Raw genomic sequence first — 27,746 nt, forward strand, 5'->3', positions numbered from 1 at the left:
ATATCACTTTAGTATTCAGTAAACTCCAGTGTCTTTCTACTTCCTCTAGGATAAAATATAGACTTCTCCATTTGGTATTTAAAACCCTCTGGTTCTAGCCTTATTACACTATCCCACCCTTCATATACACTGTGGTCAAGCTTAACTGACCCTCTTAATAATTCCTCACACATAGCATTGCACCTCCTGTCTTGGTCTTCCCTACTTAGAATGCACTCCCTTCTGACCTCCATCCCTTAGAATCCCCTGCTTCCTTCAAGGCTCAGTTAAAGAAATGGCTTTTATAAGAGGCCTTTTTGATTCCTCCAACTGCTAGTACCTTTCCCTAACAACTATCTTACATCTATTTTGTGTCTCTATTTGTACATGTTGTTTTTCTTGGCTAGACTGATCAGAGATTTTTTTCAGTTTTATTTTTGCATCCCTAGTTTCTAGCATAGTAGATGATATTATAGTAGATGCTTTTGCATTGATTTGTGAGTGATTCTTAATATTTGAAGAGGATTTAACCAAAGAATAATCTTTGTCTAAATTTAGAAGAAACTAAATCTAGTTCTCCTTAAATACCTAGATGTCTGACAAGCTGCTAAATGGCGTGTTTTGAAAATTTCAAAAATTCCATTATTGATCTATTAGTCATGTCATTTTCTTCACTAAATATGAAATGAAGGACTTTGTCATCAGACTTCAAAGTTTTGCTGTCCAAGATTTAGATCAAAGGAAAAAAGGTATCTTTATAGTAAAGCTAATTTAATCCAATGAGTCCAACATAAAGGGAAATAAAAGGTCCTGTCATAAGTACATTTTTAAACAATTTAAAGGTGTTTGGAACTGGAATGTATTGGGTAGGGTTTGAACTAGACAGTCTTCAAGGTCCCTCAAAACTCCAAATGTACCATGATTCCAATACAGTAAATTATCATTAATTTGAACTTAATGACTTTGGGAGTTCTTACTATTCAGACAGGACTGGGCTTATGACTAATGTAAACAAGATTGTATTGAGAGTTCACCCCAATTTTTAGTATATTAGAAGTACCCTATAATTACAACATAAGTTAAGGTACTTAAGTTATTCCTTTAACATGCTAACTAAAAACACTTTTGAAAGTAGGAATTCTATCAAGAAATACTTGATTAATATAGTTCCAGATTTTGTAGGTAGAAACAAACAGTAAGAATATGTTCCTTTTCAATTTTCTGAAATTCATACATTTTACTGGTTTATATAGGTTCTCTTCGCAGTTAGCATGATTTAATGGAATTTTTATAGATTTTCATATTTTAATTAGCTGTATGTATCTGAGGGTTGTTGCCGAATTCTACTCTGTCCACATTGTGCAGTACTATGAGGGGCCACAAAGACGTGTAATTATCAGATCGAGACAACCAGCATATTGCCAGGAGTACTGGCAGAAAAAGGATGGTGCTAACATAACATCATGCTAGGGGTAGTATATATTAATAACTGACCTTTATATGGTGTTTTCAGATTTAGAAAACAGTTTTATCTGCTTCATCTCATCTAAGATACACCAAAGCCCTGTGAAGCAAATATTATCCCTGTTTTACAAATGAAGACACTGAGATCAAAAAGGGTGAACTTACTTACCCAGGGTAACACACAGCTAGTAGTATTGGAGGTGGGTCTTTTCTACTATAATATAAATATATAAACATATTCTACTATAACATAAATATGTTATAATCCAGTTTAAGAGACTTGGATTTGAATTCTGTCTGTAGTTTTTATGAGCAATCATTTGAAGTCTCAGATTCTTTTCTTATCTGTGCAATGGTAAGTACTTGTACTACTGACTTTAATCGTGGGGTTTCAAGTTAAAAGGACACTTAGAGGTCCTCTGGTCAGTAGGTCACAGATTTTGAGCAGGTTGGTCCCTTAGAGGTCATCTAGACTAATCTCTTCATTTTATAGATTGAGGCCCAGAGAGATTAAGTGACTTGCTCAGCCAGGGTCTTAGCCAGGAAGTAAGTGACAGAGGATAGATTTGAATCCAGGTCCTCCCACTACAAATCCAATATTCTTTTTGTTGGATCCACTCACAGGGCTAATGTGAAGAAGGTACTTTATAAACCTTGAAATGCCTTAGAAATGTGAGTTAGGTTTATGCCCACTAGACCAGAATGGTGTGGCACCTGGGATAATTGCTGTGTGTCATTCCATCACTCAATACCACATCTACTTCCTTCCCTCCCTCCTTTCCTGCTTCTCTCTCTCTCCTCCTGCTCCCTTTTGTTCTTTTTTCTCCCTATTAATTATGGAATTTAGAACTAGAAAGGATCTTGGGTATTATTTACTCCAACATTCTCATTTTACAAATGAGAAAACTGAAGCAAGAGAGACAGCAGGGTGCAGTGCAAAGTGTGCTGGACTATTTGTTGTAGCAAAGATCTAGAAATTAAATGTATTCAATTGAATGGCTGGACACATTATGGCATATAAATATGATCTAATATTATTACCCTATAAGAAATGACAGGATATAGATTCTCAGAAACTTGGGAAGACTTATATAACTGAAAGGTTCGCACAATAACTACAACAACGTAAAGAAAACTTCAAAAGACTTAAGAACTCTGAACAATATAATGATCAATCACAGCTCCAAAAGACCAATAATGAAGCATGCTGCCTATTTCAAAGTGCATAATGAGATATATTTTCAAACATGACATGGCAAATTTGTGAAATTATTTTGCTGGACCAAGTGTATCTATTATTTATTTTAAAAAATTTGGGGGAGGACACATTTGGGAGGGAGAAGAGTACTAGTAATTAGGATTCCAAAAAGAGGAAGAACAGGAGTCACCAAAGGATTTTTTTTTAAGTACAAAGAAGAGAACCAAAGGAAGTTAAGAAATAGACACAGCAATTAGGACAGCTTGAAAACTATTGTGTTGAAGTTATTATATTACATAGAATAAATATAATATAATAAATTGAGTTATATTAATGAAGTTATATATTAAAGTTATTATATTTTTAAAACAAGCTATATGTAATTGCAAGTTTATATACAATGCTGATGATCAATTTCCTCATTTATAAAATAGAGACAATAATGCCTCTGGTAGCTATCTCATAAGGCTATTGTTAGACTCACATGAGTTAATAAATGTAAAGCGTTCCATAAACTTTAAGGCAATATGTAAACTTCATTATTATTACCACTATCCCATGATTCCTCTCCTTTTCTGCCCTTCTTTTCTTCACCTCTGCTTAAGTGGTAGACTCATTGTGTCAACCGTTGCTTTGGCAGTCATTGCTTAGTTCCACTGATCACACCTAGGACTAAAAGGTTATTGACTAGTACTTTATATTAAACTAGTTTTTAGAGTGATAAAAATGTCCAACCTTTATAACTGTGAAAAGCTGTGAGGAATTTGGGTCTATGGCATATTTGTGATTGAATACTTATAAGCATTAATATCAGATGAAATTGAATACCTGCAGACAAGTAGTCCAAAAAAGCAAAGTAAATGAATGAAGAATAAATAAACATCATTTAATAATTGTCCCAGGATTTATGGATTTCACACCATCTATTATTCCCCAAGTTAAGAATCTAAAAAGTTGAGTTGTGAAATCAAAAATTGTCATGTTAAATCTTTTAGGGAGGAAGAGTTGGATTACTTCTATTTTATTTAATATTTTGTAGTTGTTTGTAGAATAGTATTTGAATAGAAGCTCTGTTGTTTCCTACTATGTGAGCTTGAGCAAGTTGCTTTCTTTCTCAAGGCCTCAGATCCTAATCTGTAAAATGAATGTGTTGAATTTTAGCATCTCAAAGGCTCTTCAAGTTCAAGGATGTCCTAGGACTCTGTAATTTTTCCTGGGAGCTCTCAGGTTACCACAAATTGGGCTTCACTCCCACGCTATTGGATTGAAGACTAGCTTTAGAAGCAGCTGAGAGAATGCTCTCAATTTGAACAAATAGTGTCGAAGAAGGAAGAGACATGGGGTGAGAGTTTAGGCAACCTCTCCTAAAGGAATGGCCACCCCTCTGGCCACCTCTCTTCTTCTGCAGCTTTAGGGAGTATCTTTTTTTCTGCCCTGCAGAGCTAGAGCTAGAAAAGTGACTTGAATTATGCATTTTTAGAGTAGTGACTAAAACTGGCTGCAGCAAATTTTTAGATACAACACCTCTGTCTTCCCCCCGCCCTGCTCCTGCCACACACACTATTTACAAAAATTGCTTTGAAAGGAAGTTCAGTTATTAGTCCTGAGGTGTATATCTTTGATCCAGTTGAAGATCTTTGATCCAGGACAATAAGACTTGTACAGGGCAAAATCTATAAACAGATTATATTTTTCTTCAGAGTAGTCTTAAACTGTAATAAATTAGGTACACACACACATACCACTTGAAGGTCTTAAGTGCTATATGAAAAAATAATCTTTAATTACTTGAATCAAATGAAAAGTATCTTAAAATAATCTAAAAATACCATCTTTTTGAACCATTCAAAAACAATTTCTATTACTAAACAAAAAGTAATTATTTTTAAAAGTATGTTAATGTAAGAAGACTCTCATTGAATCATTGAACAGCAGAAGTGCTTATGTGCTGGGAGGTACCATATGTTTTGGCTTGTACCTGAGGAATGCACATTTCTCACAGATGCATAGGCCCTGTCCTCAGCGATTCTGGTACAACAAATGATTGATAGAGATTGAGTTATTGTAACAGAACCTTGTTATGGGATCAGTGTCTCCTACTTTGAAAATAAATGACTCAGCCAGTCTGAAACATTTATTTTCCCTAAATGACTAGGGATGTAGCAATAGGAGACCATTATCCTGTGACAATATTCTGTTTCATTGACATTATCTCTTAAATGTAATGGGTCCATTACTAAATAGAGGTTTTGTTGCTGATCAATTTCACATGATTTCCAAAACCATTAGGATAATAAATATACCATCACTGTAATGTCTTTGATAGTGCATTTTTTAAATTTATATTTGTGAGAAAATATAGATTTAAGTTGAGCTCAAACATGACAATTTATACCTTTCCTTAGCTACTTTTATCCATGAAAAAGAAACTGCACATTACATACATAAATATATTTCTATTGAGCTCCTGAAACTGATGACATTCAATTTTTTGTTATTTTTCATCTACCAGACTAACCGCATCAAATCGTAACTGTTTCCAAATAGTTTCTTTCAACATCAGTATAATGCTTTTATTTGATAACAGTTTCAGAGACTTTCACACTTTCCTGGAAATCGACTAAAGTAACATATAAGTTAAATCACCCCCAATCGACCCTCAGAACAGAGAATAGTATTAGTAACAAAAGAAACCTTGAGTTGTCTAGGAGCATAAATGTCTCTAAATGTATGGCTTTTCCCCAAATGTTCTCCTTGAAAAACTCATCTATAATCGTGTTAAATTAGAACCCTTCCAGTATCTTTCTGACTTTTACAGTTAAGGTTACAGTATTGATTTTATTTTATAGTCCAAGGCTCTTGAATCCTTTGCACTAATAAGCCACCATAGCCAGGAGGTTTTCCCTGGAGGCATGCTGAATCTCAGTAATTTACCTATGCCAATATTTAATAAATGACTACAATATACTCCAAATCCAGCATTATTGTTTGGTACTCTCTCCCACCCCCTTCAAATTAGGTTTTCTGACAGTACTCAAGACACTTTATCATTGTCAATCTGCTGAAATGAAATCACTTAATGGACAAAGGCATCTTGAAGTGTTTTTTAAAAGCATATTCATGTATTGAGTATTCATTCTCTTAGTACGGTTCTTCACTCTTCAAAGGATTTTTACTTCTCAGTAAGGTGTTATTGTGAGCTTCAAAGGGGTTTGGGCTTTATCTTTGTTCAGTGTAGGTGTAGCCTAGAGACCTTTTTTATATAGAAGGATGTGATAAATGGAGACTTGTACTAACATGCTACTGTGCTTGAGTTTGGCTAACTATTGAAAACACACACACACAACCCTGATTTAAACGACTACTTTAGTTCTTTTGGTGGCTGAAAACCATAGTAATGTACTTAAATAGTAGGCAAGATAAAACATCATTGTGCTTAAAGTGAAAACTCTTATTAGCCTGACCCCTCATTACTATATTTTGTTCTATAGAAAAGAATTGGTTTATAGAGAAGGAATATTGGAGTGAATACCTACAAAATCATCTCACTTCATCTCTAGGATATAACTTCTTATTTTCCTAAAGTTATTTTAGGGTAGACTAAATATAAATTTATAAGAAAAGATACTTTTAAAATATGGTAGCTAATTATTTTTAATCATCTGGAATCATCTTCAAATGATTGTTGAGGGATTAAGTCCATATGTCCTGTCATAACATTCAAGAACCTGTTAACTTGGGGTATGCAAGGTGTTTATTTACATCATTTGCCATAAGTTAGAGAATCAAAGAATAATAGAATTTTAGAGCTGGAAAGGACCCTAGTGAGATCCTCTTTACTTTCCCTAAGATTAAAAAAAATCAGGGCGGCTAGGTGGTGCAGTGAATAGAGCACTGGCCCTGGAGTCAGGAGGACCTGAGTTCAAATCTGGCCTCAGACACTTAATGCAAAAACTAGCTGTGTGACCTTGGGCAAGTCACTTAACCCCAACTGCCCTCCAAAAAAAATATTTTAAAGAAATCTTAAAGCCTTTGCTTTGAATCAACTAAATTGTGGAAGTTGTATTTTAACCAGAACTACTGATAATGAATCCAAGTGGTCACAAAATGTCAAAAGACCTAGAGGGAGGCCTAAGTATCTTGTATAGATCTCTTCTTTTTTTTTTTTTTTAAAGAATTCATAGACGGTCATAGACAAAAATCCAAAATGAGAAAACATAAATGGACTTTAATAAGTACCATTGAAGGGAATACCTACATTATTGATATATAAAATCCATTGTAATATTCAAGAGGTATGTTTAAGTAATTTCATTTAAATTCTTGAATTCTTAAACAGTCCAGTATTCAATATTTATTAAAAAAAACATTTATTAAGCAACTACTTTGCACAAAACATTATATGTTCTGAAAATAGAAACAAAGAAGAAAAGATAAGTCAACATTCCTCTAGTGTGTTGTAAAATTTATTCATGAAAAACCATTATGGAAATGTTCTTAAATGTCTTCTGAGGTCCTTTCCAATTTGAAGTCTCTGGGATTCTTTAATAGATCCTGCCCTCAAAGAACTTGCATTCTAATGGGGGAACACAATGCATAAGTAAATATAATAGAAGCTGAACTCTGGAAAGAGAAATCCATAGAACCTATGCACTTTCAGAAAATTTGTGTAGCTTGATTTAAGGCATACATTCTTTACTGTAATGCCAACAATCTGTAGTAATGATCTATTATAGCAAGCCACCATTTCATATGATATATAAAGAGGTATTCCATTATTTCATTGTAGCATTATCTCGGTATTTCAATGTATCTTTATCTTTCTGACTACTTTTCCTCCCAGGCAGTGGATGGCAACTTATTGACACACTCTCAACCTATATGATTCTTTTTCATGTTCTCCTTTAAGACCTTAAAATATCTACCCAACATATTGGTGGCCTTCTTGTCATACTTTTATCATCTTCATGGTTAACAGTACAAATTTAGATACTATATATCTATTATCCCTTATTCTCACTAATGGACCAGACCACCTACTTTTCTGGTCATACTCAATTCTTCATGATACTTTTTATACCACTTGTATACAAGTTAACTTTAGTAATGTGTTTCAGCCTCCTTATATTCACTATATAGCTTTCTGTTTCCAGTTACACAATTTCCCAGATGTGATACAGTATGTATTTCTCCTTCTACTCAATTCTAGGTCTAGCTAATTCATCCATCTGTAATGCCCACCCAAGGTATCTGTACTGGTGAACTAACTCAATGTGCTATGTGCCCAATGGATATCACAGTTTTGGGAAGATAAATACATTCTTCATCCATTTCGTTTTTCCTGTATATATTGCTAGACCATTATCTTTTGAGTGGCTTTTGATTTCCTTGAGGAAGCTTTGTAATGTTCCAGTGATTGATACAGTTTTGATTGCATATAGTGTTATGGGCATAAAAAAGTTAATTTTCGTATGCATTGACAAATTTGGACCACGACCTTTGAAATATATTTCTAAAGAAATATATAAGGGATTCAGTAAGAGAATCTACAGACTGATCCTTTTTTATCATTTGTATTGTGCCTGTTTGCCATATTAGGGCCTAGGAAATCACATGGCAGGGGAGAGACCTCACAGTTTTCTTTATGTTCCTTGATTTACTATTGTGAATACCCCTAAAACAGCCAACATTGATTGAATTATAAACATATACAGGGATGTGTCTAGAGGGGCTAAAAGGAAAATGTCATTATGAATTCACCCCCTGAAGACTTCCTTCCTCCCCAACATTTTGATGCAGATGAAATTATTTTGAGGCATTCAAAAGATACCTATTCAGGCAAGGTAATTGAACAAACATGTGTTAAACACTTTCTTTATTGAATGAATGTTTGTTAAATAATACTTTGTGTAGTACTCTGTGTTAGGTCCTGGAAATTCCAAAAGGAAAAATAACAGGCCTAGTATGGTGCCCCCTATCGATACCCCTGCCACTTGGGAGGCTGAGCCTGGAGGATTGCCTTGAGCTTGGGAGCTCTGAGCTTTGGTTTTGAGTGTCCATACTAAGTCTGGCACCAATGGAATGAACTCTTAGGAGCAGGGGGACACCAGACTGACTGAACAAGGGAGAATTGGCCCAGGTTGGAAACAGATTGGTCAAATAAAGCTCCTGGGTTGATCCTGCATTCCTGAGTCAATTATCAATCAACTATGAGATTGGGCCCAGGAGTGGCTGTGAGATAGGAAGACCCAATCTAAAACAAAACAAAACAAAAACAAAATAGGCCCAGCTCAAGTAGCTTTTAATCTAAGGGATATGGGGGTAGAGGAGAAATCTGGATCTGCATACACATAAGTCTGGTAAATTGTAGACTGAGACTGGGACAAAGAGGAAGTCAGCATGCTCTGGGAAATTATTTGTGATCACCTACTGTTGGACAAGATCAAGAAAGGCTTCATGGAAGAGGTAAAATTTGAGCAGGGTAAGATATCAATAGTTGGAGATAGGGGAAGGTCCTAAGATGGAAATATGAGAGCAAAGTCATGGAAGTGGGATCTATGCTGAGTGGCAGTGGCCAGTTTGACTGGCCTCCCACCTACTATGGGAGAATAATATTCATTAAGAACAGCTAAGTAGTTCAGAAATGGGATTCTTTAATAGTCAGAAATAGATTTTGGAAAAAGTCTTCAATATGAAGCCAATTGTAGTGAAGTAGGACATGCTGTAGGACAAAGTGAGGCTGGTGACTTTGCAAAACCCTACTTCACTTAAATCCAATTCACTTGCAAGTCATGGCATCACTTTCCTGATGTCATGGTCCTCTTTGAGAATAAAGGCCAAACAACAACAAGTGCAGTAGGCAGTGAGGAGTCCTTAAAGATGTCTGAGCAGTGGCAATATGGGATCAGGCCTACGCATTAGGAATATTAACCCTGGGCCCTCTTTAAAGGAGATTAAAGGAGGTAGAAATTAGAGGAGGTGGGAGAGACTAGTTAAATGCCTTTGCAACAGTCTCTGTGACAAGTACATGGAGCATAAAAGGTCAGGCTTAGAAGAGTAGAAGTTATAAAATAAACAATTTGGGAGAGGAATATGATGGTGGCTTCTGCTGATTAAACAACTATCTCTCCGCTTTCCCCATTACATAGTGGCCACTTGTACTCTACCGATAGCTATAGGTATATGACCTGTCCTACAGTTACCAGTTATTTCTATACTCTGTCTACTCAGATTCCTTTCAAGCATCATTCATCTTCTATGCAAAGAATTTGTTTTCGTCATTCTCTCCTCACCACCCCCCCCAGACATCCCAGATGAACTAAAGCTCTTTCTACACTAGTAAAATCCTTTATTATGGTTGAAAAGCCTAAAAGAAAGCTGTTTTTTTTTTTTTCTGAAAGGAGGGCAGAGAAACACCAGAGGATGTTTGAGTGAGAGATGAACAGCAATCTATCCTAGATATTCAAGATACAATAATAACTGGCATTTATATAGTGTCTTAAGAGTTGCAGTGTGCTTTACACATATATTATCTCATTTGATCACAAAACAACCCTTTGAGGTAGGTGTTACAAGTGTTGTTCAGTTACTCCACAAGCATTATTGTTTTAAATTAAATTTCATGTTTATTTTTAGTTTACAACATTCATTTCCACAAGATTTTGAGTTAGAAATTTTCTCCCTGTCTTTCCACTACCCATCACCCCAAAACAGCGATCCCACTGTATATTCCCTCCCCCAGTCTGCTCTCTCCTATATCCTCCCCCATCCCTCCTCCAACTTTCCAGTAGGGCAAGATGGATCTCCATACCTCAGTGCCTGTATATTTTATTTCCCAGTTGCATGTAAAATAATAATAATAATAATTTTTTAAACATTTGATTTTTTAAAACTATGAGTTCCAGATTCTTTCCCTTCCCCCCTCATCTATAAGCATTATTAACCATCTACTATGTGCATCAGGCACTGAAATAGTCCTTGTCTTTAAGGATCTCACATTATAACAATCTGTATTATTATTATCCCCATTTTACAGTTGGGGAAACTGAGACTGAGAAAGGGTGACTTGGCCAGGGCCATATAGCCAATAAATGTCTGAGATAGTAGAATCTAGGACTACTTGACTCCAAGTTTAGGATCTACTCTGCTAAGTCAGGCTGTGTCTCATGCAACAGCAGAGTGCTTCATATCCAAGATGTTATTTTTAAAAAATAAGTAAGCATGAAGAGCTGTAAATAAATAAAACTAAATAGAAATGCCTCTACATCTATAAGGATATAGAGAAATATAGCAATGCAAATGAGAGAAATAAAAATGTAGACTAATAAATATTGTTACTTCAGTCTGGTTAGAGCCAATGTATTGTATTATTACCAATAGTAGCTTCCATCCATGTAAATGTCCCTTCTCTGGTGTGCTTGTTCAAACTCTTCACACCAGAGGTGCAGTGTTAACAGGAGTTTCCCTACTGTTTTCTTCACACCTTAAGTTCCTCCTGCTACAAAAACAAGAGACTGGCAAATGCTTAGCAGCTGTGATAATGTAAAAAACAAAGTAAAAGGTTTTAATAATACTTGAGAAGAATTATTTTTAGATCTCAAGCCCTTGGTAAATGAAAGAATCTGATTTAAGGACAAGAAAATAAAGTAACTATTTTTTCACCTGAGTTTTTGAAAAGCTAATAACTGATGATGCCTATACATGATATCCAATTAGAACTCTTTAAAAGCCAATTGTCTTGTAAAAAAAGAATAGCCTGTGTATTAAAGATTTGGAAGAAAAAAAATGCATTGGATTGTAAAAAGGCCAAATGATGCTTGAGGACTTGGTTAGCTAGATAGAAATATTTTATTCCATAAATTAAAAATAAAATAAAATAAATTTTTAAATGCAATTTTTAAAGCACAGTAATCAAACAGGTAATATATTTTAATTTAGTCAGTGTTTTGACATTCTTAAAATAGCTTTCAGAAATCCAAGAAATTCTTGTGTTATTACATAACTGATTGAAGTAGATGAAAACCCTAAGTGTCATTATAGAAGAGAATAAAATTCAAATATTTATAATCTATCTATCCATAAAGACATATATATATATACATATGTATGTAAACATGTATGTATATAAAAATATCTGTATCTATATAGCTATGCCAATACACCCATTTTCTAGAATAGGGAATGTGCGTCCTGTGGAGATTATAGAATCCTGTTTTAAACCTTAAGCATATTTGAAAAGCTCACATATTGCTGGGCTGCCTGTGAAAATGGAACAGGTGTCCAGGACAGGCAGGTGTTAAGGTGGATGTTTGAACTTGCCCTAGATCACTAGTTGACTCCAGTGAAGTTCTCCTAACAGGTGGCTAGCTGATTGGTGTGCCATGTGACATTTATCCGGGGAGCTACTTGGATGACAGGCTGCTACAGACAGAGGAAGAGGGTCTTTGCTTTGATGAGGAAATTGCCCAAACTCATGTCTCATTAGTGTTTCCTAAGGTTCTTTGGAAGTGAACAACAGTTTAATTAAGGGCTGACGTAAACACGTTTCTGCACACTTTCCCTGCAGCATTTTATCACATTAGAATTGATCACAATTGTTGCCTTGGGCTGATTTGAACAGATATGCATCTGGAGCGCCATTTGTGCAAGCTGCCGCTGAGCAGACTACATAGGCTGGGTTTCACAGTGCCTCTTTTCACATTCTGCTTCTCTTTGTAGATGAGTTTACCTTATTGGGAAAGCAGTTGATCTATTTATTTTAACCTCCCCCCCTCCTTTGAGGTGATGCTGTAAAAAATATGACACGCCATGGCTCAAGCCAAGCATGGTACAAAGTATGAAAATAATGAGCGGATTTTAAGTGGAAATAATGAGCTATAATGGTAACTCCCCAGTTTTTTGTAAGACACATTTGAAGGGAAGATTTGAACAAAATGGAAAAGAGTTCAAACTAGCCATTGTCAGAAGCCCTGGTAAAATGTGCCTTGTATGTTAACCCTTTGTGTATTTGACATATTGAAAGACAAAGATTCTAAGCTGCATATCATCTTTGCCATATGGTTTTTAAAAGCAAGAGTTAATCACCTAATTAGAAATCCACATATAGGAGTAAGCAGTAACAATAAGCCCCATCACTTGCAGGTTTTTGTCACCTTTTCTTGTCTTTTGAATAGATGTTTTTCTTCTTTTTCCCCCATTGTCCCTCCCTTTTGATAGCAAGATGTGCCCTTTAAACCTGCCTTTGATTCCTTCTTGTTTACTAAATTCTCTTACTTTTCTTACTTCCTCCCTATATTAAGGTTATTTAAAATTTCTTCTCCTTCTTTTCCTTGGGGTCTATCTCTTCCCAACTTCCAATTTGTTCAAAGTTCCATGGGCTTTGGAAATTATCCTATGAGGCAGATTATCACTAAATATTTATTGAGGGTATATTATATTAAAAGGGCAGCTAAGTGGAACAGTGGGTAGAGCACCAGCTCTGCAGGATCTATGTTCAAATCCAGTCTCAGACACTTACTAGCTGTGTGATCCTGGAAAAGTCACTTAACCCTGTTTGCCTTATTTTACTCATCTGTAAAATGAACTGAAGAAGGAAATGGCAAACCACTTTGGTATCTTTGCCAAGAAAACCCAAATGGTCTAATGGAGAGTTGAACATGACTGAAATGACTCAAAACAACAAAACTATATTAAAAAAAAACCTTTACACACAGATAGAAATCTAGTCTATCCTCAGTTAGCATGAGCTTACTTAGAATCAATCTGCAAAAGCATGCATGCATCCATGCAAACAACTGAAAAACATATGAAGCTTTATACCAATAAATAATACTTTATGTTGTACAAACTGAGTATATAAAATTGTTGTCAACTCAGCAAGCATTTATTAAGTGCTTACTTTGTGCCAGGCACTGTACTAAGGCTGAGTCAAATGAGGGCAGGGGAGGGTCTATCTTTGATAATTCCCGACCAGGAGTGAGTGTTCAGCTAAAATTTCAAGGTGTTGAGACAGCCATTCTAATCAGAATGTGTGGTATGTGCCAAATAATAGATACAGGACAGTTTGGTTTAAGAGATTATAAGCAAATTATTTTGACTAGAATGTACAGAAATAATAGTAAGTGATATTTAATGACAAAATTTGATACAATAGATAACAAAGAACCTCTTTTTTTTTAACTGGGGAGTGATGCAGTCACAATGATGTTCTCAAAAGATTATTCTAGAAACTCTGTGTGATAAATTAGAACAAGATGATTTGGAGGTAAGATGTACAGAAAAAGGCTGTTGTAGCAATCCAGGTATGAGATGACTTAGAATAGTGCATTTACTAAAGAAAAGAGAAAGAAAGAAGCTCCCTTAGAGACTGCCATATTCTATTTCTTGTTCATTGGCTCATCCTTAATTTCCAAATCAAATTTAAATTTCTCATTCTGGTTTCAAACCCCCACAACAATTCCTTTGTGTCTGTCTTATTGCCTGCCTCTCCCTCATGGAAACATCAGACAAACCTTTCTTTGGCTCTTAAAATGCTTTCCTTACTATGTGATTCTTCATTTTTCCCTGTTCCATCCCTCTTATTTGAATGAGGACATAGTTTGAGAAGTAAGAATCTGCTTACCAGAAAACAACACAACAAATAATTCTTTCTTTTATATACCCATAATTGTATCATTAATGTATGATTGCTGTGAAAATAGAGAACAGCCAGGTACTTAATAACTTAAAAGAAAATTATAATAAAAGTTAACATTTTTTTTTTACTATTGTAATAGCAAGTAATCCCCTACATCCTTTAACTTGTCATTCTAGGATGTCTCAAATTCCAAACCTCACTTTATCCTGTTTCATTTAACAAGGTTATATCTTTATAAGAAAATAAAATATAATTAAACTTAATACTATTATTTTCTTCTAAAGTGAATCCTATAAAATATGAACCTCAGTGAAGCCCATGTGTTTTTAATAAAAAGCTGTAAACTTTTTTACTAATCAAGAAGAGGAGATCCTTTGTGATAATCATAACTCGTGCAAATAGTTTTTGCCCAATCTTTCTTGTTTTCTGCATCTGTAATTCCTGGGTGTATTTAGAACATGAAGGGACCATTAAATCAGTTCATTCAAGAGAGAAAACAGAAAGAATAAATGAAGCTATCCTAATTACTTCATAAAGCTAATTATATAATTTTAGCAAAGAAAATGCCTAGGTAGCATCTCTAAAACTACATAATCACCTGTGTAATATGAACTTTTGCATGAACACCTATGGCTTGTGTGTCCCCTCCCCCCCTTTAAAGGAACTCGTTATTGTAGATTCAGCTGGTTGTAACGAAAGTCTTGAAATAATGAGCACCAGTGGCACTGCCTTGATTTGGTTGATCTTCTCCAAAGATCACATCACCAGGTGCATTCATCCTCGCTGGGAAAGACCATTTATGTTGAATTGTTCTGAAATGATTTGCAGTTATACTTTATAATTTATATGGCAGACTTCTTAGTAACAGATTGATCATATGTTAATTTTATTTGAAACCTCATACTTGAACTCAAACATAGTTGTAAAGGCAGTGCATTAGAGGAGCAATAGAAAGCCACTAGGATCCTTTTCTGAAAGTCCATTTCAAATTAGGAATTCTAGTAGGGGTAATTGAAACTGTGATTACAACATCTATAAAAATGAGGCAGTTGAAATTGATGATTTAAAATCTTCCAGTTTAAAAAGTATGATTTTTTTGATTGTACATCATATAGCATACAACCCTCTATCAGATTAAAAATGTGTATATTTTTAATATCCTTATTTCACTATGTATTAGTCATACATTAATTTTTTTGGCATTATTTAAGGTCTATTAGCTTCAGTTAACCCTGTTAAAAGTTATTTATACAAATTAAATATATTTCTTCATTTTTATAGGGATTCTAATGACATATCTTAATTGGCCATTTTCTTCTTTTTTAAAACTTATTTTCTATTTCTGGAGGCATATGGAATTAGTTGTCTGATTTTCTGTTCCAAAAGTATGCTGTTTCTGACCAGTTTAACAGTGGTGATCAACTTAACTATATTAGTTAAAAACTGTGAGAGAGCTAGTACTTCTAGCTCATAAATCTTTTTTTTTAAACAGTGATATCTATCATTGAACTGTTAGATGACAGTAGCAGAGTGACAAAATGCTGAAATTAAATAATTAATTTTAAGTACTTTTTATTAGGATGAAAGTTCTTTTCTTAATAGTTAGATATAAAGACATGAAACTATAGAACTACAAAATCATCTCTTCATTTAAAAAAGTTGATTTTAAAGCATTCTCATAATAAAATGAGTAGTATAGATTTCATCAGTACCAGAAAACTTTTCTTATTGATGTTCCTTTAGTAATGATTGTCTCTATCAACTTAAAAAAAAACTATAGCAAAATCAATATGTTGGATTCCTTTTAAGGTGGGATAGGGGTACCAGTGCTGTGCTTGGCCCTGCCAACCTTGTTCAACTTCAGGTTCCACCATTTGTAAAATGGACAAAATAACAGTACCTACCTCACAGGGTTGTTGTGAGGACCAAATCAAATTATAAATGAAATTGATAATAACTACTCTTTGAAAACCTAGAAGTGCTTCATAAATCTTAGCTATTGTTACCACATAAGATATCAGACAAATGGTACAACTGACAGGTTAAGATACTGATTAATTCTCTCTTTTCCAACCTGAAAGATCCTTTATGACATCTGTACTCTGTTTGCTACTATTTTATAAACAGTGTGGGCTGAGACCTAGAAAACAAAGACTCCTTGAAACCATTTAAATTTAAATTAGTGGGAAATGTCTGGGCAAGGCTTTATTTGAGCCACAGAGAAACAATAAACAGATTTCTGTGTCTTACCCAGAAGACCACCGTGCTACCATTTTTTTAACCTTTCTGAGAAAAAAAAAAGCACATTTAACGAATGAAGCCTTAAGTCATCTTCATTGAGAAGCAAAAAGTGCACCATAGACTTTAAAGTGACAGGGTAGCCACTCAGAGGAAAAGAGGCGCACCTGTGTTAAAAGGATCGTGGATACAAGAGGAATAGGATGTTCGACTGGAGTATCTGAACTCCGGCACGTTCATTTCTGGGCTGTAGCTTAACATTGCCAAAACCATTTTTCACCCTTGCAGATATGTCTTCTCCTACTGCTCTGAAGAAGCCTGAAAAGCCATTGTTTAGCCCTACATCTCCGCAGGACTCTTCACCCAGATTGAGCACTTTTCCTCAGCACCACCATCCCGGAATCGCAGGAGTTGCACACAGTGGTGAGGAGTTGCCTAGAGAAGGTTTCTTGTTTCTTTAGCTTCTGGCCCAAATCCACAGCAATGGAACACAAGCTGTAATCACTATGACCCTGCTAATGGTCCTAATCCCATATATTTTATTGAGGGAAAGAGAAGGGTCATCAAGTAGGTGGTTGAGTTTGGAATATTTTCAAAGGCGTGAAGTCACATAAACAGTATTTCTGTGGGTGAAATTTGCTGTTTGTTTATCAAGACTTATCTGAGAGTGAACAATGTCAATTGGAGGATACTATGTTCAGAACCAAAAATGATTTTTTTTCTTTCTTGATTGTTTGCTCACAGTGCTTCTTTTACCAACTAATTATTCTACTTTGCTTCACAATGAATTATTATTAGATGGTAATGATTATTAAATCATATTTATATGATGATTTAGGGTTTACAAATTAAAAGAGAAATTAAACCAATATATCTACTTTGCCAAATAATCAAATTATTGGCAATTACTTTAGCAAAAATGAGAAATAAGTGAGTACTTATCAGTATAACAAATATGTGTTCGCATATACACACACATACTCACACACAAACACAGACACACACACACACATTTGGCTTATTCACTAGATACTAGGATTTAGACTTAGAAAAGACCTTAGAGGGTATTTTACAGATGAGGAAACTGAGAAGTAGAGGGGAAGTGGTTTTTCCAGGGTCATGGAATTAGAAAGTCATACAGCTAGAATTCAATACATACTATTTACAAACTCTTATCTTTATATATAAATATGGTTGTAGGCGTGGAAGAAACTTAAATACTTGATCTCTCTTTGTCTTTTTTCTTTCTCTGTATACACACACATACATATACACTATCATGTTCTTTAGCTACTGTAATTTTCTATAGAGTGGAGGATAGTTCCTTTTTTTTAATACAGATAGAATCAGATTTTTACACTTTGTATATTTTATAATATAAAAGACAGTTCAAGTCCAGTAATGAACTATAACTTTTCCCAAGGTCTAGACTAAATTTGAAAAGTCTTATCACCAAGTTGATTACAGGTGATTTTTGTTTCTTTTGTCACAATAACTTTTAAACTATAATCCATCAATCTATAGAGAGGGTTGTATTCTGAATTGGCAGAACTTCACACTTATGAAATTACAGGTCCTTTGAAGTGGTGAAATTCATGGTGGACTTTAAAAATGTTAATATTGTGACGTTTAATTTGTGGTATGTGTACATTGGTTTATGTCAAGTTGTCTTCTACTTCCTCCTAGACTTAAAAAGAGAGAGAGAACTATCACTATCCAAAATGAAGGATGTTATAGTTAAAAGAAATAGGTACCAAGGGGCAGCTAGGTGGCCCAAGAGTACTGGCCCTGGAGTCAGGAGTTCAAATGCGGCCTCAGACACTTGACATTTACTAGCTGTGTGACCTTTAACCAGTCAGTTAATCCAGATTGCCTCAGAGAGAGGGAGAGAGACAGAGGGAGATATACCAGCCAGAAATGATATTCATACACTCACATATATATGTACATACATATGTACACATATATACATATATATATACATTTGCTTCAGGCAATGCTAACACTGATAGATCTGCAGTAATCAATACTAACAAATTTAAACTTTTAAGTTAAGAGGAAGATACAAGGCTCTGAGCTGGGATATATTTAAGGTTTATCATTGTCATGGCTTTGATTCTGGAATAACTTTTTTTTTGATTGAAACATTTTTTCATTTTCTTTATTTTCCTTTAATGCAACTTGGCTAATATGGAAATATGTTTTACATTATTTAATATGTATAACTGACATAATATATCTTTCCTTCTCAATGGGTGAGGGAGGGTGGGAAGGAGGGCAAGACTGGAATAACTTTCTTGAGGGTAGGTATTTTCAAAGATAAGAAGCAAAGATAGATCTGTCTATGTATGTATTATACTAGTACCTATTTAATACTTACCACAAGTAATGATAGCCAGCACTTATATAGAGCTTTAAGATTTGCAAATCACTTTACAAATATTATGTTATTTTGTCCTCACAACAACCTCAGGAGATAGGTGTTATTTTATTTCCATTCTACAGAGTTGGAAAACAAGGCAGAAGTTAAGTGATCTGGTTGGGTCAAGTGGCTGAGTTTAAGTGTCTGAGGCTGAATTTAAACTCAGATATTCTTGACTCTGGGTCCAGTTTTGTATCTGTGACACTACTTAGCTGCACTACCAATAGGATCTGTGACTCAAGTCACCATCTCTAACAAAACTTCTACACCATCTGCATATTACTAGACAATCTTTATAAAATGCCATGGCGGAAAAAAATCAATCGTCTATGGTGGTCAGCCCTCTGGAGAAAAAACTGTGTAGCTGGTCACCAGGTGACAGATATGCAGCCCGTTATCACCAATCTCATAGGAGAAGCTCATTCAACTTGATGAGACCTTCTAGAGCCTGTATAGAGCCTTTTGAAAATCCAGGGTCAGTTTCCCTCTATAATAAGTGTGTTTCTAATAAGGTAAAAAAAATCTTTTCAATACTTTATGTCATCTTCTTTAGAGAACTTAAATAAGTTCTGTGTAAGATTGCAATAACAGATATATTTACTTTTGATTTGAGATCTTGTCTGGAAAATGACCTCAGATTGGGCCAACTTGAACATTGTTGAGGAGAACAAGGACAGCTTCACACTATACCTGCCCCCCTAAATCTGACCAGATGTCTGCCTATTGTTAGCCACACAGGGGAGCTGTTAAGAGAATGTGGTTGCATAATAAAAACACATCACCACAGTTGGAAAAACAATTCAAAGCCTGTGTACTGCTGTGATTAGCTTAGTGCCAACTTTGTAAATTTGGACAAGATCAATGCAGGATGTATTTACTTATTACAATTATGTACTTAAGGATATTAATTATCACTGATATTGAGTTGATATTTAGCAATATTAATCATAAATTTTTAACTCACACACAGCACTTTGAGGTGTTTTACATCACTACTTTCTTAAAAACTCTAAAAAGGTGGTATGAGTGAGGAAGAATAAAGAAAACTATTTGGAATAGCAGAATCTAGGTGTAAATCCCAGTTTTACTACATAGCTACCTATGTGCTTTTGAGAATGTCATGTTAGCTTTCTGGGCCTTGGTTTCTTCATCTGAAAAATGGAGAGGTTAGACCAGATTATCTTTAAGTTTCCCTTTACCTCAAAATTCCATTATTCCCTGCAGTTGGTAATAAGCCTTATTATGTTATATTTTATTAAGGGCCTTGTTCTTAGTCACACAGGATAGCATGTGTTGGAGGAAATATTTGAAAACCAAGTTTCTTGATTTCAAATCTAGTGCTCTTTCCTTTTCAACATGCTTCACCTTGTCTTTGCCCAACCCTTGCATCTGTACCAAGATGGGGGAAAATCTCACTTGTGGAGTTTTATTTTAAATGCTATTCCTAAATCTGATCAAACTCAAAGAAGGGAACCTTATAATTGAGTTTATTCAGTATTTTTCTTGCTATGTGTTCTTGTATGTTATGAAAAATTCTTCTTTGGGGGAAACAAATGCTATATTTGAAAGGTAAATTTTGGTGTATATTTAGGAAGTTTTAGTTAAGTCATACTGTATGTCTTTTAGTTGAAGAACATAGGAGAAATATATCTTCTGCTCATAGGTAATTTGACTTAGAATTAGTGCATGACCTTTTAAATTTAAAACAACATCCAGGAAAAATGGCAAAAAGAAGCTGTTTAACATATTCTTAATGTGCATAGTCATGTATTATACAGCTATTTATGGTACTGCAAAGTGCCTCTGTCTTTTGGTTTTTTTTTAATATTATTAGAAAATTAAGTAGATGATGCCTGTTAAAAATTACACTAAAGTAATGATCTATATGAACATGCTATATTAAATAAATTATATGTAATATTTTCCACATAGCAAGCATGATCAATTATATGGTAGGAAACTTTTGGGCAAGTTAATATGGCTTTGAAAGCTTGAAGCTTGTGTTTCATGTTGTCTGTGTTTAATGTTGCATTAGCAATGAGATCTTTGCATGTATTGGTCTGCAGAGAGAGAATGTGGAAGGAAGGAATAAAAAGAGTGTAGAGAAAATATGTAAAGGAGAGATCCCTTTTTGTTTTGAAAGAAATATTTTCATTTGGAAGGTTTTCCCAGGCCCTGAGGTTGAACATTCATTAGCATTTACACAATGGTCAACTAATTATTCCTGACATTATTGCTTCCTAATTATTGGCTTCCCCTTCCCACATCCATAGGCAGGTACAGGATTACATAGTAAGGAAAAACTCACTACATTTGCTCACAGTGAGATTTGTTTCTGTTATGAACCTTAGTGAAAATTTTATGAGTCCTTTTTTTTCTTTAGAATGTTTTAAATTGATTAAAATTCATGAGATAAAAGCAAGTATCTGCTCTGCTGGGAAATCATTGCTTTGTTTAAAAAAACACCATATCAAGCAATGCCATAACCCATAACAAATGAAAAGTTTTTGTTAATACGTGTGGATCTGTGGAAATAGAATTGGTAGTTTGGGGAGGGGGCAGTAAGGAGAAAGAGTATAGAGAGAGACACATACACAGAGATAAAGACACCTAGAGACTCGGAGAGAGCTAGAGACACAGAGAGAGACATGGAGAGAGATAGAGAAAGACAGGGACCCAGAGACAATAACACAGAAAGATACAGAGACAGAAAGAATAGGAAGAGAGAGAAAAGGGAGGAGAGTCAGATTGGCTGAGATCAGACAAAAAGAAAGAACCAAGGAGCATATATTTTAAGAGCATTTATTTTGTCTTGAAAAATACTGAATCATCATCCTGCAGCATGTTTTCTGACTTTATATTTAAGAAAAGGAACTACAAAGTCCAGAAAGCTAAAGCTTAACCAGTTTTTTTCTTTGATTTTACCCCCAGTCATCTCAACCAGAACGTCGCCGTCGCCATTGCCATTCCCTGCACAAGCTATCCTTCCTCCGGCCCCAACAAGCTACTTTTCTCATCCCACAATCAGATATCCTCCTCACCTGAATCCTCAGGATACTCTGAAGAATTATGTACCTTCTTATGACCCATCTAGTCCACAGACAAGCCAGGTAAAGAGGATGGGAGTTGGGGCAGAGAAATGTCATGAGAACACCATATTAAAATGGTCATGCTCCCTTTTCTGTCTTCTGTGATGCTCATTATTAGGATACAAGGATAATTACTGTCATGGAATTGACTTTTGAACTCTAAACTCAGTAAGGTTCTCAGTGATTCATTAAGTTTTTGTCTTGCATCTGGTTGAGTGGTAATTAGTAAAAGGATTTCCTTACAGGTGAAAATTTGTTATGAACTTGTTTAATTTCTCTTATTTTCATTGACTGGAGAGTCTAAGCAGGGACCATATTAGCAAAAAAGTTTGGAGCAGTTCACAGTTTTGAAATACCTGGAATATGACACAGAGTCAGGGAATAGCAAAGCATATGTTAAAATAAACATACAAAAAGAGCAGAGTTGTATTTATGGACAATATATTGGGAATTAAAATAAGCTTTCATAGTGTAAATGTTTTCCATGTTTGAGGGATATTTAAGTCTTTGCACAGACATGACTGTATTTAATAATGGGTGACATGGCTACACAAGCTTATTCTTTTGTAAACATTTGATAGTAACTTTAGGGATTCTCTGCAGGTGTAGTGATTCAGATGGTCCACAGCCCTCTCTCACTTAAATCCAATTCCCTTGCATGTCATGGCATCACCTCCCTGATGTCATGGTCCTCTTCAAGAAAGAAGGACAAACAAGAAGAGTGATTCAGATGCATTTCTGCCTTATTATAAGGCAGTGTGGTTCTTGATGGCAAAGTCATGGATTAGGGATTTGATATGAGAAAGATTTTTGTTTCCATTTTTTTCCCTTGCAGTCAGATAGGCATATAGTAATGCTATGTGGTCTCTTCTGTAGGTCAGACTTTCAGGCAAAGCTGTTTGTCAATAAGGGTAATATTTCCAGTGTGAATGTAATGTAATTTGGTATGGTCTGGTATCTGAACCTCTCCCCCTTCAAAATTTCTAACTATGGCCCATTTCAATGAATTTGGTGAGATTTAGGAATGTTTGTGTTAAAACTGTTATTACAATGATAATCAAAGGTATAGATATAAACTTTTAGATTTTTTTAATCCTTTAATTAAAAAGAAATCAGTTTAATGTAAGCACAAGAAATAAAGGAAAATATCAGTTTTTTCATTTGCTAAAAACTCTGATAAAACTGTAGGGTTGACTGAGAGTTGCGTTTTGAATACAAGCAAGTGACTCTTCCTTTGGGCTATTTAAAAAGTCAGGGATTATTGGACCCGGTGGATGAACATTCTGGACTAGCTGCCTAGTTTTTGAAATTTAAATTTGAAGAGCAATTTTTAGTTTTAGGTGAAAAAAATCAAATGATACATTATTTTTATTGGATATAATATTGATGCTAGCTAAGAAAAGCCGTGGGATTGTGGTATATATCAGTTTAAGACTACAATTTGCTGTCAAAGCATGGATTTAAAAGTCTTTCAGTTCCACAGAGCATTTTGCTGAGACTCAGCTGGGAACAGTGCACACAGGGCCTGATTTTAATTTGTGTAAAATTTCCATGAATAACAAAGTCTAATTAAGACATCCATTAAAAGTCCTTAATGTTAATTCAGTGTGGAAAATCTTAGAGTTCCATTGGATTTTTTAAAAAAAAAAAACTGATGTCTTAATTAGGCACTATTAAGGGAAAAATTATGCAAATTAAAATCAGGCCCTTAGTGTTATGCATTTCTTTAATTATTCAGTGCTTGTTTTACTTACATTTCAATTTTTTTATATGTTAAGAGGGCAGATTAGGCGATAATCTGCCTATATTGTTCCCTGCTTTTCTTCCCGTTTTCAAGGTAAAGATCTATCTAGCTTCTAAGAGAAGTGTCTTACTCTCTTGTCTCAGTTTTTTTTTTTTTAATGCTTTCTCGGGGTTTTAGTACTGTATAATGGAACCAATGTACTGAGCAGGATAATCCCTTCAAAATGCTGTGTCAACTCTCTCCTGAGAGGAGTCAACTCTTTTTAGCAGCAACAATGAGAAGGTTCATCTATTAGCATCCTTAGAAGATAAAAGTTTTATGGTACAGCTTCATCCTTTTAAACTAGCAGAAAACAGAACAATATTTCTCCTTCCTGTGGACCCTAAAATATGCGATATCATTGCCTGTGTTGGCTCCGATTTATTTCTTTTGTCACTTTCTGTAAACTTTAAATTAGGTAAATGTGTGTCACTGAACTTGGAACGTGATTCAGTTCCAGTGGGGAAAGCTTTACAGTATTGAGCACTGTACTGCCATAGTCTGTCGCAGCATTTCCTTGACATTATTGTCACTCTACAGGTAGGTGTTATTGAACACAGGGGTCTGGGTCTTTGATTATTGCACAGAGAACAACTGCTCATAGAACCTGACACCAGGGATAAAAATAACATTTTTCTGTGTTGTTGTTGTTATTGTTTTTAAGGGGGAAATGTAAAGCAACTCACAAAAATGTTCAGTTTGTAGAAAAAGTTGGTTACATAATGATGGGCTTTTAACCCAATGACTTTTGCTTTTTGTATGGAAACATGAATTACACCACATATTTATAGCAACTACAAATACCTATTAGGAATATTTCATCTATTTTTTTGGCTCAACCTGGATTTGCAAAAGAAATCTGATATTAGTTCATTTTTTCTTTAGAAATCAAAAGAATGGCTACTTAATGTTCCTACAATAAGTGGAATCAAAAGAATGACTACTCAGCATTTTCCTACAATAAGTGGACTCAAAAGAATGGCTACTCAGTTAGCATTTTCCTACAATAAGTGGTTCTTCCCCAACATGCTTCAGTAATATACTAATTTAGATTGTTAAGATAAGCAACTGAGATGCCATCTACTCCCCACAGCAATTTTGAAATTAATTATATTACCACTATACTGATTATAGTGAGACAGCCTTGCTATTCAATGGAATATTTTAAGTAAAATTATTTTAAGGATATAACTCTCCCATAGGTTTCCACAGGGGAAAACGATGGGCAATTTTCCTGACATAATATTAAATACTCCAAATTATGTGTGATGAACAGTCAGGATATTCAAGTACCTCATTTTATTTTCAAGGGAAAAAATGATACAACAGCTGAGGAGCCTAACTTAAGACTCAGCTATGACCAAAAGTAAAAATATTTGAGCATTATTAGATTTTCATCTTTTTTTTTTCAGGGATAAAATATCTATATGTAGTTTATATGTATAGGTAGCTAGATAGGTCTGCTAATAAGGGTTGCATCTTTCTTTGGACAATTTTGGATTAGAAAAGCTAAGTATTTTTGGAAAATAAAATCCTATAAAATTGTTAGGGATTTAATGTAGTAGAGAATTCTATCTTGGGTATGAACAAAAATAGCATTCTCTATCCAGAAAAACATGTTCTGGTATTATAGTGTATCAGTGTGTCCCTTGGGATTTTGCCTCCTAACACAGAAACTATTTTTGTACCCAGGGGCTAAAGCACACATAATAATATCTATTCTATCACAGCATAGGGGATTTACTTGGGTAATTCCCACAAAAGTTAATAAATGTTTTGTGTAAATATCTATATGCATCAAAATAAGAATAAACTAAATAGCATGTAGAGTAGTTGATTATCCTCTCTTTAACTGCAACACTTTTTAGTTGTAGTCTTTGAAGCTTTGTTTATGCATTATAGGCCAGACCCGTTTCGATAACTTAGCATCATTTTTGTAGACCAGGCATTGTGACTTCTTTCACAAAAATCTACTATGAAAGCTCTGCGCCACATTCTCTATTCTTATGTTAGGAGATCCCGATAGCAACACAATTGTGTCTTAGATGTTGTCTGTTATTTGTGTGGATGAATGTGTTTGTGTTATGTGACAAAATGAGCATGAAGAAAAAATAATGGGAACTGTGTTCTTTGTAGTGGAGCCTTTGTATCAACGAGATATTCTCATCATCATTTAGATGATTAGCATCAAAGTCTGAAAAGCCTCTTGGTGCAAATTTCATCTAGAAGATCAAATACAAAGTCATTATGACAAGCCTGGGGTTCAAAGTGAGAGTCCTGGGTTCTAGTTCTAGCACTGATGCTGACTTCCATTTTGTCCTTGGGCAAATCATTTAACCTCCACTTGAGTTTTCTGGCCTGTTAAATGAGAATAATGATGTCTACCTGCCTCTCCAGTGTGTTGTAAAGATTAATTAATGTATACAAAGTGCTTTGAAGAGGAAAACCTTCTCTTAAGTGCTGCTGTTGCTTATTATTACTAACCACTTATTAGGTGCTCTGACTCTTAACTTGAGCGAGGGGCCTCTATGGCTGTTCCACACAATGAGGAGGGTCCATGAAGGAAGAGTGTGCTAAATGGACTTATGAATTAGACAGGCTGGATTATTTCATGCGGCGTGTTCTGTTTTTGTTTTGTAGCCCAACAGCAGTGGTCAAGTAGTAGGGAAAGTGCCCGGCCATTTCACTCCAGTTTTGGCACCCTCTCCCCATCACAGTGCAGTGCGACCTGTGACCCTGACCATGACAGATACTAAACCCATCACTACATCCACTGAAGGTGAGGCAGCTTCACCTACAGCAACCAGTAAGTATTTCTGTAGGAAATGAGAAATGTCCATCGAAGAAGGTTCAATTGGATTTCCGATCCAAGGTGGAAAACAAGGCAATTTTTCCAGTTACCTGATCAGATGGAGGTTTCTCATTTGTGGAACTAACAGGCTTGTGATCTGGCCATAAATGCTCTCCCTTATCAGATTTTAGACAGTGCCTCATGTCATGTGAATCATCATTGTGACATCTCAACCAGTTTTGAATAGGGAGAAGCATATTTATTTGAGAAAACATCTATCAAAAAAAAATAACAAAACATGCCTGTTGGTTCAAGGTGAACATTGAACTAGCACTGAGTATCGTAACTCAGCCTAAAAGGTTTTTCAATCACCTCCCAAGAAGTTAGATCATTGTAACTCACTGAGCTTTCTTATAGAAGTTCAAAGCCCCTTCACTAAAGCAGACTGAGTCAGTGCCACTATAAGAGAGTTGCATGTTCACATAACAGCAGCTTATGTCACTATTAGAAAAAAGCACACACATACAATGTAGAGAACAGGAAAATGAAATTTAAGTCCATTATATTAGGCACAAGTAAGCTACCTGCACTTTCATTATCTGTCTTTTTTGTTTTGTTTGCTTTTTAATCCTTTGATTGCCTATCATGGTACATCAAATACCATATTGTTTAGCATGACTGGCCTTTGAAATGACAAAAAATATAGCCACTAAATTTATGTAACCCATAAATTTTATGACCACATGCTTGCCTTATTTTTCCATGTGATGAGCTCAGAAATAGATAGCAAGTTCATTTTCAACTGGTTCTATCCAGAACACCAGCTCTATAGTGACTTGGAGACTATAGTCAGTGCTGTAGAAATCAGAGAGAGGGATCCTGTCCTTCAAGCAAGTTATGAATGTGCTCCCCTGTAACTGCATACCTTTCTTAATTTCAAGGACCATCCTTCTTTTTGTCCTAATCAACGTTATCCCAATGCTGTTAATAATTTCCATGTGAAAGTACAGAGAAGTCATAATACTTCTGTCCCTCATTTCAGATGGGATAAAAGGATATCATTTGTCTGAAAGGGCATCATTTGTCCCTTTTCTGTAATTGGCAATAGCAGAAGCTTCTTTGTAGCAAGCAGTAAACCAGGAAGGAT

The 27,746-nt window shown here is 35.1% G+C and overlaps 1 protein-coding gene across 12 annotated transcripts in view; it reads left to right on the forward strand.

The window, feature by feature from the left end:
• Positions 1–27,746, forward strand: part of NFIB (nuclear factor I B) — a 284,256-nt gene that overhangs the window by 214,666 nt on the left and 41,844 nt on the right. For 5 of the 12 annotated variants that reach the window (XM_069090701.1, XM_069090706.1, XM_069090708.1 and 2 more), the window contains 3 exons: positions 16,803–16,958; positions 21,868–22,046; positions 26,449–26,614. In XM_069090701.1, the coding sequence (XP_068946802.1) occupies positions 16,803–16,958; positions 21,868–22,046; positions 26,449–26,614 (501 nt within the window). The remainder of the gene's footprint in view (positions 1–16,802; positions 16,959–21,867; positions 22,047–26,448; positions 26,615–27,746) is intronic. The other 7 variants (XM_069090703.1, XM_069090710.1, XM_069090711.1 and 4 more) reach the window with 5 other exon arrangements.

The sequence above is a fragment of the Petaurus breviceps genome, unplaced genomic scaffold, assembly GCF_028583685.1.
Source record: "Petaurus breviceps papuanus isolate PSGF00001 unplaced genomic scaffold, PetGlider_PUasm1.0 187, whole genome shotgun sequence".
NCBI lineage: Eukaryota > Metazoa > Chordata > Mammalia > Diprotodontia > Petauridae > Petaurus > Petaurus breviceps.